The sequence below is a fragment of the Quercus robur genome, chromosome 5, assembly GCF_932294415.1.
Source record: "Quercus robur chromosome 5, dhQueRobu3.1, whole genome shotgun sequence".
NCBI lineage: Eukaryota > Viridiplantae > Streptophyta > Magnoliopsida > Fagales > Fagaceae > Quercus > Quercus robur.
In genome coordinates, this window is record NC_065538.1 from 29,550,710 (window position 1) to 29,561,716 (window position 11,007).

General features: G+C 35.5%; 2 protein-coding genes across 3 annotated transcripts; both read right to left on the reverse strand.

Annotated features, from left to right (window-relative positions):
• Positions 1 to 498: 498 nt before the first annotated feature.
• Positions 499 to 3,753, reverse strand: LOC126725732 (transcription factor TGA3). The gene is made up of 4 exons (XM_050430599.1): positions 3,603 to 3,753; positions 2,946 to 3,115; positions 1,371 to 1,911; positions 499 to 1,101 (listed from the first exon to the last, which is right to left on the reverse strand). The coding sequence occupies exons 1-4, from the start codon at positions 3,629 to 3,631 to the stop codon at positions 933 to 935; spliced, it is 909 nt and encodes a 302-aa protein (XP_050286556.1). The 5' UTR covers positions 3,632 to 3,753; the 3' UTR covers positions 499 to 932.
• Positions 3,754 to 4,917: 1,164 nt separating this feature from the next.
• Positions 4,918 to 9,502, reverse strand: LOC126725733 (E3 ubiquitin-protein ligase KEG-like). Of its 2 annotated transcripts, none has more exons than XM_050430600.1 (5): positions 9,390 to 9,502; positions 7,684 to 8,054; positions 7,503 to 7,594; positions 6,683 to 7,156; positions 4,918 to 6,122 (listed from the first exon to the last, which is right to left on the reverse strand). In XM_050430600.1, the coding sequence occupies exons 2-5, from the start codon at positions 8,047 to 8,049 to the stop codon at positions 5,162 to 5,164; spliced, it is 1,893 nt and encodes a 630-aa protein (XP_050286557.1). In that variant the 5' UTR covers positions 8,050 to 8,054; positions 9,390 to 9,502; the 3' UTR covers positions 4,918 to 5,161. The 2 variants fall into 2 exon arrangements, with proteins under 2 accessions (XP_050286557.1, XP_050286558.1); XM_050430601.1 differs by lacking the exon at positions 9,390 to 9,502 and adding an exon at positions 8,133 to 8,154.
• Positions 9,503 to 11,007: the final 1,505 nt, after the last annotated feature.

Sequence of the window (11,007 nt, forward strand, 5' to 3'; positions counted from 1 at the left end):
GGCAGTGGCAATTGAATATTATGAACTGGTTGGATTCAATGAGAAGAGTAAGAGGCAATAAAGGAGGAGATAGAGAGTTTGAGGCATTAAAGAGCTTACATGGGAAGTTTAAAATAGTGGAGATAGAAAGTCATAGGTGTTATGGAAGCTGAAGTGAAAACTGTAAAAGCGTTATGGAAGTTGAAGCGAAAACTGCAAAAAACATTAAAAGACTAATAGAAAAAGAATGGAAATAAAGTACAATTTTTTATTAATGAAAATAAAATAATGACATGGCTACTAATGTGGCTCAACTAGAACGTAATAACAATAAATGCTACGTTTCAGTTTTTAGATATATATATATATATATATATATATAGATTATGTGACTCGTTTAAATAATATACATGACTAATTTTATAAACCACAATGTAGTAGGATGGAAGAGAGAGCTCCAACCTAGCTTGGATCTAAATTTTGTCCTTTTCAGGTTTAAAGAATTTCAGAGTCCAAAATTCGGCTCATCATAGTCATCTAAACTCAGATAAGTTTTCATGAAAGAACAACGTAATATGTTTCATTTAACATATCAGGACGGCACAATATTGTCCCCCAGAGCAGTGCTCTATTCTCTTAAAGTTCCCACAAACAAGACACTAACAAAATACCCTACAGCTAAAACAAAAAAGATAAAATCAATATACCTTACAGCAACAATAGACTGAGAGTGAGAAGGTTACAACTAGTTTTAACAACTTCTCTTCTTTCTCTAGTTGTATTACTGATGCAATATATTTATCTTCCTCGGCAGATAATGTTTCTTCAGGTGAGCTACTAGAATTTGCTTGATCTCAAGTACACCCAAAGACCATAGCAGACATAGTGAGGACCCTTTCTAAGCCTTTGGTTGGCTGCAAATTGATGGACGAGCTACTAGCATTCATTTGATCTCAAGTACATTTAGACACCTTGGCAGACACAGTAACTGGACCCTTTTGAAACCTTTGGTTGGCTGCATATTGATGAATTACATCTTGAATTCCCTCAAATGCGACTAGGAACTCTGCTGCTTCAGTTTGGCTCAACACCTTCTTCACCACCAACTCAAGTGCCTTGAACCTATCATGTAATATACATATTAAACTGTCAAGATACTGCGACATTTAAGGTAGTCGTATAAATTAACCATAAGCGGATACAAAATGTGAAAAACAACAGAAAAACAAAGAAATAAGCCTAATATAGCAGAGATGTAAAATGGTGTCTTTCACATACATTTTACTTGACCAGATACTTTAGTGACATTACTTGCACATATCAAGTAGTTGTTATAGCTACATTATCAGTAATACTAATATATACATTAGCAAAGGGTTGGGGACATGGACCTGAGGTTTTGGGCCTTAGTGATGACATGTTCGATCTTCTTGAACTCAGAGTGAATACATCCCAAGGCAGAACCACTTGATGAGTTGTTAATTGGGTTGAAGGGAATGTGTAGGATACACGTAGCTTGAATCTCAGCCATTTCCTCATCAAGTATTGCCTCCTCAATGTGCATCTCATGTATAAGCTGGGATAGGAGTTGTTTATTTCCCATTGAGTCTGATTCTGATAAGTAGGAGGTCAATGATAATGATGAACAGGCCAGGCCACGGACAAGGTTAAGCATGGCTGAGGGCCGCCAATCGCCAAGCCAAGTTAGGGAGGCCAACTCCTGGGGTGGCCATTTCGGCATGAGGAGTCGAGCAACATCTTTAAGCTGGGTAGGTACCATGGCTCGGCAGTAATGGGCATGGAACCTATTAAGTTGTTCTTCAATTAGCTCCTCAAGTTCCCACCTCACCTTGAGCTGCTTCTCTAGCTTTGCTGCTCTGTTCTTTTGCTCTTGCCTCCACAGACTTTGGTTCTCCAAGAGTAACTCCTCACCTGATAATCTCATTAATGGTCAGCATCAAAGGAAATTGGTTGGGCCCAGCCTAACATAAAAGAATCCCGTTCCATACAAGAGAAGGTAATTTTAACCATCTAAGTTACTAAATTACTTTAAGGACATTCAACTTTTCATTGATGATAGGCCTGTGACCTTAAATCTAATGGATCCTTACTGATAGGCCTGAAGGACCCAGTTTGATCCTTCAAAGAGAAACTCTCTCAATTAATATTAAGAAATCAATCACATTTCATAAATAATTTAAAAGCATTGGGGCTCAAAGGCATGATTAGTCTCAATCTTTGAAACTAAGGTACCCAAATATTGATTTAACCTGATGTTCCACAGTATTTTGATTGTACTCTGAGCACCATTTCTGATCACAATTCTAAAAGTGCATGCTGTTTCACAAGGTAAAACACATTTATTCAAGGCTTCAATAGCGTTAGTCTGACCCCTTTTGTATTATCTGACAAGAGATGCTGCTGCACAGCAACTAGACACAACTGAACAAATTGACACATGTCTATCCTGTCCAACTAAATTTGCAATTAGATACATGCTTGAAGCAAGTATAAGAATAAATGATCTGTTTGCATTGGGTATAATACTCATTTCATGAAATCCTTTAGACCTGAACTTACTGGTTCTATTCGAAAAAAAAAAGGGCTTCCTTACATATCGTTTTCACCATTTATCTCTTAGGTTTCTTTCATCTTTTCCAAGACCCAGATAAGCTTTTAGTCAAATTCCCAAGTCAAAAAGTTCCAAATACCAAATTGCTTAACTAAAATGAACAAGTTACCACTACATGGCTTGTAGAGATCCACAAATCTCTGAACAGCTTTCTGGGCTGTCTAGAAAAATTACCATATATGGCCAAGAAATTATACTGGTCTATATTATCCAGCAAAAGAATGAATCTTACTAATTTTCTCATACTGAAATTATAGAAAAGCATATGGGACTTTTACCTCCAAAGAGTAATCTTCAAATATTCAAACTAGAGAATGACAAATTTGGGACTTACCTCGTTTGGCTGTTTGATTCTTATGGAGGGCTAAGCACTGGAATTTCTCTGATATACCATCAATTTCATCACCACATTCTTCTATAACGAATTTCCTTGCCATTCCTTCCTCTTCTTCTCTTTCTTCAGGTAATTCTAACACTTCATATCCACTCTCATCACCAATATCACTGGAAAATATTTCCCTTTGATTAGGAACATAAATGAAATATGTGATTCAAAAATCTAAGGGTTCGTTTTTCTCCTTTAGTTTTCTTGGAAAACTAAGGACCAAAGTTTATTAGAGTCAAAGCCCATTTGTCTACTTCTCATCAAGAAACGGATAAAGAAAACATGGGACTTAAAAATCATTTGGAATGGTTGAAATTTTGATATAAAAATCCCACATTTTCTTTGGTTTACACTAACAACTTTCTCAGAAACCAACCAGAGTAAAGCTAAGAACTTGTATGATTTAGTCTTCCTACAAAAAAGAAAAGACAATTTGCATATCCCATATTTCCTCTTCTGTTCTTTCTCGAGAACCATGCAGGAAAAGTTTATTGCATGCATTGAAAGTTCATTCTAGCAAAAGGAATGACGAAGACACAATAGCAAAAGAAACACAACAAAAAAGAACAAACAAAAGTTGCAGTCTTTGAAGGAGTTGGAGCTTACAAGAGGGGTTGAGATGGCGCTCTTTTCATTGTTTTCTTTCTTTTCTCTCAACTCTGGCTGTTTTTCTTAAAGTTTCTCTCTGTTCTTCTCGTCTGGGAATGTGAACCATGAAAACAAGAAATGAAGAAAAAATTTCTCAAAGAGCGAGGTATTTACGGTTCATTATTATTATTGTACTCTTGACGAGAGTCGGGTATGTTTTTTCTTTTTTTATTATTTAAAAAAAAACTTATTTCAGTTAATTGTTTACAATTTTTAAAAACTTCAGTGTGTGTATATATATTTAATTTGAGAGATGTCCGATTTATTTTTTAAACTAAATAATCCAATTAAAATAAGTTGTTTGATTTAATGAATTTAGACTATAATGGACGAGAAAGTCTAGAGATAAAAAATTTGACATTTTCTATTGTGGCAGACTGTTAGAGGGAAGTAAAAAAAAAAAAAAAGTTAACCAGAAGATTAGATGAAAATTAGTAAAAGCTTACCAATTTAACTAACGTGAAAAATGTTGTCAGATGTTTTGTGTATACATTACTTATAATGAATTTTATCCGGATTGTAGAGGCCGAGTTTATCAATAATTGAGAAAACTGAATACCACTCAATGCCCCAGACCCAATTGAATGACACTCGATCTGATTGCAACATTCATATAATAGAATTTGAAGTTTTATAATAGAAGCCAAAAATTTTCATTGTCATATGCCTCTGTACTTCCCCACACAAACAATCTTTTTAACTGCACAGAATTCAATTCAACATACTGTTTCATTTTTGCAATGTAAAGCACCAGAAATTTGAGTTTGAATTCTTGTTTCCTTTCCATATGATTATATTGTCATCTGATTAGCAGACTTCAAGTAACACCGAAAGTAAAATGGTTACTTTGATATTCCAAATCTGACGTTGAGGTGCTTTCGTGTACAAGCTGAACCAATGCATCAAGTTTGCATGAATGCTAAATACAACACATTCAGAAACTATAATATGGATCAAGTTCCAAATTTTCACTCTCTCACACTTTATTATTCTTATATCATTCTTATACCAGCATTCTCAATTCTCATTTTATCTCTCATTGGGCTCTTTTTATTTATTTTTATTCATTTTGCTAGTAAAAGAAAATAATAAAACTTTATGTAATTCTGTATTTTTTTTCTTTGACATCGATATATTCAACTCCTCTTTTCATTAGATTTTGTATAATTTAAGTTTCTTTAGAAAAAATTCTTAAGCCACCACTAATAATCTTGTCTCTATAAGAACTTAAAAAAAGAGCCTGCCATTGAATCTATACATTTCTACAACAGTGTGAAGCAAGGCATTTCTTATCATCATTGAATAGATTATCTACAGAAAAGGCATACAATGACAAATAAATATCTTTTCCTGCATATACATACATAGAGCAATCTTCTTCTAACTATAAACAGACTATTTTTACTTCACTGGCAACACTAAATTAAGAAGATGTAGTCCCAGTTCGTGCACTGAACCCATCACTCTAAAAGCATTTCATTTTGTTCACTTCTCTGCTTGCAGACATCCATAACAAATTACCGAGCAGCAGTAGTGGGAACACCTTCTTTAAAGAGAATATTTGCAACTGGTGGTGGAAGCCAACCAGCATTTCCACCAGTCTGGCCATCCTGACTATTACCATCACGCCGCTTCAAATTTCTTGGACATTTCTTCAGCCTTGCACCTATGTTTTGTCCAACAAATAAGCCAAGCTTCATCGCTGTAAATAAACTAAATGCTATTGCAAGTGGCCTCACAGCCCAATGAAAATCTTCAACATGCTGATACTTCTGCACCACCCCTGGACAAGTATCAAACGAAACTTTTTCCACTTCAGTTGGGTCTGCCAAGAAGATATTAGATTCTTCTCCAAACACCAACCTCCCAGGGAAACTTGCAACAAGACAGCCATTTGGAAGGACTTGTGAGATCTTCCCAGTAGCCCAAGCATCTCCATTCTTACGAGGCCACTCAAACCGGGGACTTAACACATTTGCCTTCAGCCGCACAAACTGCCCAACATAATAAGCTTCAGTCTTTTCAAGTTCAGATGAGTTACCTCTCCAGAGACTCTCTAGGCCTATGAATCCAACTGCTGTGCTCCCATCACGCTGTATGGAGTGAAGAATTCCCACAGAGGAGTGCTTGTCATTTTCCTCTTTCAAACGCACCCAATCCCCTATTGCCAAGCCAGATGTCACCCTCTCAATTGTTGAAACCTGTACTCTTAGAGGGTTGTGCACGCCAGATACCTTCACCAGAACAAAACGTTCTCTATCATTGTCATCCTCCAAACCTACAACCTTTCCTTTAGGAATATCCATGGTTTGTGATTTACATGCATTGAATGGCTTTCTTGAACGGACTATGTCACCCACTTCAAGACGATCCTTTGACAGATACCATGCACTAAAACCACCATCACTTAATCTATCAGTAAGTTTCCTGCTTCTTAAACCAAGAGACTCGCCATCACTGTTAAGAGCATTCAGTGAGCTGCAAATTAGGTTGCAAATAGTCAGTACACAACCAAAAAGGGTAAGAGATGCAAGTTGACTAAAGACAGTGCTCTGGCATTCTAATGCTAGCTTCCTATTAATGAAACAAATATTATGTATCATTAGGTAGGTCAGAAGTCATTCTGAAAATTCATGACCCCTAAATGGGGGGGACATATTTATTTGTCATCAGATACAATGCAGGTGAGAGATCAATATTTCTATGGAAAAGAAAATGAACCCTACAACAAGGATCCTTTTGCAAAATAACTCTAATTAAATGTGATTCCAATATAACATACTTAATCAAAAGTCTCTCTCAAATAATCTGTCTCCACACTCAAGTGAAAGACTCTTAGCTAGACTCTTAGTGAGAAGTGTGGGTAAAAAGTCATGGATATCGTACAGTACACCTAAAGAAATTAGCTGCTAATTTCAAAAGGAATGCACCAATCTTGATGAAATGGATCCAGTAATATATATATATATATATATATATGTATGTATGTATGTATGTATACACACACACACACACACACACACACACCCAATAAATACCTTTTAAATGCATGTATGATATCTGTCATTAAAGGCCGATTCCGGAAATCATATTCGAAGCAACCATTGATAACATTCTCAACAGCAAAAGGCAACCCACTTGGAATATTTGGTTTTTCTTGCTTGACCACAACTGAGTGATATATTTCTTCAGTTGACTTCCCAAACCAGGGCTGAACACCAGTTAACATTTCTAGTATGCTACATCCAAAACCCCATGAGTCTGTCTCAAAGGATATAGGACCTCTGATTTCTGGTTCCCACTGTTCTGGAGCCATGTAGTTTGGAGTTCCAAGTCTTAAAGCCATATCTGAATTGGACAATGGAATCCCAAAAAGCAGATATGGGATTCCAAAATCTCCAAGAATCAATTGGTCTTGTTTGTTAAGCAGAAAGTTAGAAGGCTTAAGGTTTAGCACCAGGGTCCCAATCGAATGCAACTCCAGAATTCCTTTTGCCAACTCGATCCCATACCTGAAAATATCAGCATTCTCAAAGTCCATATCTGAACATCAAAACAAAATCTATTGTATGCTTCAGTTCATTATTTTCTGATTTAATCCATTCATAAATTCTAATAAAGTTTGGTTAAATATATGCTAGATCATCATTTCATATTGTTTTGCACATATCACCTTCCAAATGAAACCTGTTTAAAAAGCAAAGCCCAGTCTCAGAACTAGTTCTTGATGAGAAAAAAAACCAGTAAACCTAATTTTTAGGAACTTTTATCTAAGTCTCACCTTATTTTTAAGGGAGACAACATTATTTAAGAATATAAATAAATGATTTTGAACCCAAAAAAAAAAAAAAAAAACACCTTAAAACATCTTGCAATTGAAACTTCCCGCCCTTGAGCCAAGCCATTCGGTCACCGACTGATCCTTCATGAAGTATCATTGCAATGCAGATCTGCCACGATTGCAGAAAGTGAACTATTGAGACATAGAAAAGAACTTCCAAGAGTTGAAAAATATTAAATTCATTCTCAAGAAAATTACCTGTCCATTAATTACTGATATACCATGCAACCAACAAACACATTGGAGTCCTCGGAACTTAAGAAATAACTCTTCAAACTTATCCAAAATATTCTGAGTATGGCCCTCCTTCAATGGATGTAACATTTTGACAGCCACTTCATGATGCTCCTCAAAATCATGACCCAATTGATGATGCGTTGCTAACCAAACATCACCAAAGGGGCCCCGCCCAATCCTGTGCTTAAGTTTCAATGAGGAAGGATCGATCCATGGATCAGTCTGAGTTGGTGTAGCTTTGACAGTTCTGAGGCGGTCAGGGTCTCCTTCAAAGAGTTCATACTCAAAAAAGACTGCTGGCTTTGATGTTCCAATCTGTTCTGTCATTTTTCCTGCAGAAATGAAATGGGTATTAAAGGAGCATGTAACCAATAATATTGGAATCCTTATTAAGCTGTCAGCAGTAGAACCTTAACCCCAACATTTGAATCCTAAGGCATTTAAAAAAAAAAAAAAAAAAAAAAAAAAAAAAATCAGAATCATTAAGACATAGAGAGGTCAGAATCAATATATGTCACCACAGGGAAATCAAAATTACAATTCACAATATAATCACAGTTACAACCACCATATCCAATGGAAAAATACATATGGTGGAAATTAATAATGGTCTAGATTTTAATGTCATCATCAAACAAACATTCCTAAGACCAATTCAATTATTGCAGACTCTGAAACCAACTTTCAATGACTTCAGTCTTATAATTACAAATTTAATCACCATGAATTTTTTGTTGAACACAGAACATTTGGAGAAAACCCCAAATGGGGTAAAGCTAAACCATTTTACTAGGCTTCCCTCTTTTCTTTTAAAATTGTTTGGATAACATCCCACCCCCATTCAAGGAATGTTCTAATGAAACCTTACCCAAGCCTGGGTAGGTATTTTCACTGACAGTCAAGTCATATTAATAGCCCTTAACAGAGTAATCAAACAATTGATATATGACATAAGTTACCTTATTAAAGGATAAAAACCTACAACTAATTAAAACCATATCCTAGAATCATACGTTCATAACATGAAGACAGACCATGAACAATTCAAGTTTGTTTCAAACTGATAGATTGCCAATTGTCCCTATGTGTTAGGATATGGTGAATATTAATCGTTCAATTAATATTATAACACATGCTAAACACTGATCCGTCGAGAAAATCAGTAAATATCTATTTGAATCCAAATATACCCAAGTGGGTCTAGAATATTTCAGGCAATATAGCCCCATAAATATCCCAAATCCGAATTTATCCAAAAAAAAATCTCAAATCCCATTTCTCTTCCATTTGATTCATATTTCTATAGCTATTCAAATTCCAAACTACAACATCCCAAATATTCACAACCCCATTATAGATACCTAAACCAATCAGGAAAGCAACCAAACAACAAAGATAGAAACCCTTCATGCCTGCCCTAAACATATGCATCCCCACACACACAGACACATACGTTAGTTGCTAAGAAATTAAGAAACTAATCTATGAAATTATGTTAAGTGTGAATTTTTACAATCTCAATTCATTTAAAAGGAGTTATACAAAAAAACAAAATAAAACAAAAAGGCAAAGAAGCCCAAATTTTTTTCATTTCTTTTTCCACTTTTCCAGTTTCCTACAGTTTCTAACGAACCAAACAAGACAAAAATATACCCATTTGAACTTACCAGTAGAGTAGAGAGAGAGAGAGAGAGGAAAGTCCAAGTAGAGCCCTTGAGATTTGCTGTTTATAGTAATTGAAGAGGATTAGGAAGAATGAGAAGAAGAAGTGGCAAAAGAAACCAAAAAATATGGGATCGATACGAAGAGGGACACGGGGACTCCGGTGCTACCTGTCTCATCCGGGTGCCACGTCAGTTTAAATTACACGTGGATGGCTTCTGGTAATGACACGTCACTTTACGATGTAGAGTTGGACGACACGTGGCTGTCTTGTTTTACCGAAATTCTTGGAGGCTTTGGACCGGAAGGTCCGGAACCGCTTTAGGGGTAGATACTAGATAGACACTACTGGTTACAGGAGGTGGTAGGCCCAAGAATTTTTTTAATCTATGATATTTATTTTTAACAATAATTTTTTATTATTAGATTAAGATATTAATCGGATTTTGGTGTAAGTAGGGATTGAACTTCAGATATCTTATTCAACCATCAGAGATTTTACTAATTTTTTTTTTTTTGTGAGAATGAGAGATTTTACTAGTTAAGTTAACTAGAACCCTCAATTTTGCAAATATATTAATTATATGATTAAAATTAAAATATATTAGCTACGTGGCTATATTTAGAATTCGAGTATCAAAGACTCGAGTTCCAATGTGAAAAACTCAAATCTTTAAAACTCGAATTTCATTAGAAAATTCAAAAGAAAACACCCATCTCAAGTCCATTCCTTCAACTTTTCAAATGTAGTTAGGTTTTTTTTTTTTTTTTTTTTTTTGGTGTAAATTAAAGGCGATATAAACCCAGAGGGGGTTCATATGGAACCATAAATAAATTGATTTATCAATTATTTATGAATAAATCATGAGATATATATATATATATATATTGTGTTCTAAGATAAAAATTCTACTCTAATCTAATTTTAGTGTAGATATGTGTGAAGTTCGGCGACTTGAACCCTGACCCTTATCCTCCCACACCCCACAAATTTGGTAAATCTATCATTTATAGGTTCAAAAACAAAAATCATTTTATATAAGTCAAATAATATAATTTTCACTATACTTTATTTCTACTTGTTACTTTGTTAGTATTGAGACAACTTAAGGAAGCATGCCCAGGAACACAATGAACGAGAGCAAATGTGTCCCATCAGCCACCCAATGATGCAGAAAAGGGGCAGAAGACTTGAGAACCAGTGCTTCATAAAAAATGGTCTGGTACCTCGGGGAACCTAGGGAGATGGACCATGAAAGAAGGTGGCTGGGGATTTTTCAACCATATAAAGGAATCTGCCCATTTAGAGAAAATGACAAAAGGTAAAGCAGCCAAAAAGTGGGTTTGAAAAAGTGGTATCTAGAAGGTTTGGGAAAAGAAAGATTAGAAGTCATCCCTTAGGACCTCCCAGAAAAGGAAGGCCAACTAGGAGCTTTTGGAGGGGGAACCTTAAAAGAGGAAAATAGTGAGAGAAAAAAAGAAGGGACCAGCCTCTAATGTTGTTAACATAACATTGGTTCTGGTACTCATTGCAGCAAATGAAGGGAATCAGTGGTACAACAAAAACCCTACAATGACACTATAAAAGAAGGAGGAGCCAATAGTGTGTGAGGGTGTTTTTTT

Excerpts from the sequence above, each read along its gene's own strand:
- LOC126725733 (XM_050430600.1), bottom strand. The coding sequence starts at position 8,049 with ATGACAGAACAGATTGGAACATCAAAGCCAGCAGTCTTTTTTGAGTAT. Across the intron at positions 7,157-7,502 it reads CAATTGCAAGATGTTTTAAG|GTATGGGATCGAGTTGGCAA; the intron begins GTGTTTTTTTTT and ends TGATATTTTCAG. Across the intron at positions 6,123-6,682 it reads ATCATACATGCATTTAAAAG|CTCACTGAATGCTCTTAACA; the intron begins GTATTTATTGGG and ends CCTAATTTGCAG.
- LOC126725732 (XM_050430599.1), bottom strand. The coding sequence starts at position 3,631 with ATGAAAAGAGCGCCATCTCAACCCCTCTT. Across the intron at positions 3,116-3,602 it reads GCGCCATCTCAACCCCTCTT|TGATATTGGTGATGAGAGTG; the intron begins GTAAGCTCCAAC and ends AATATTTTCCAG. Across the intron at positions 1,102-1,370 it reads ACTAAGGCCCAAAACCTCAG|GTTCAAGGCACTTGAGTTGG; the intron begins GTCCATGTCCCC and ends ATTACATGATAG.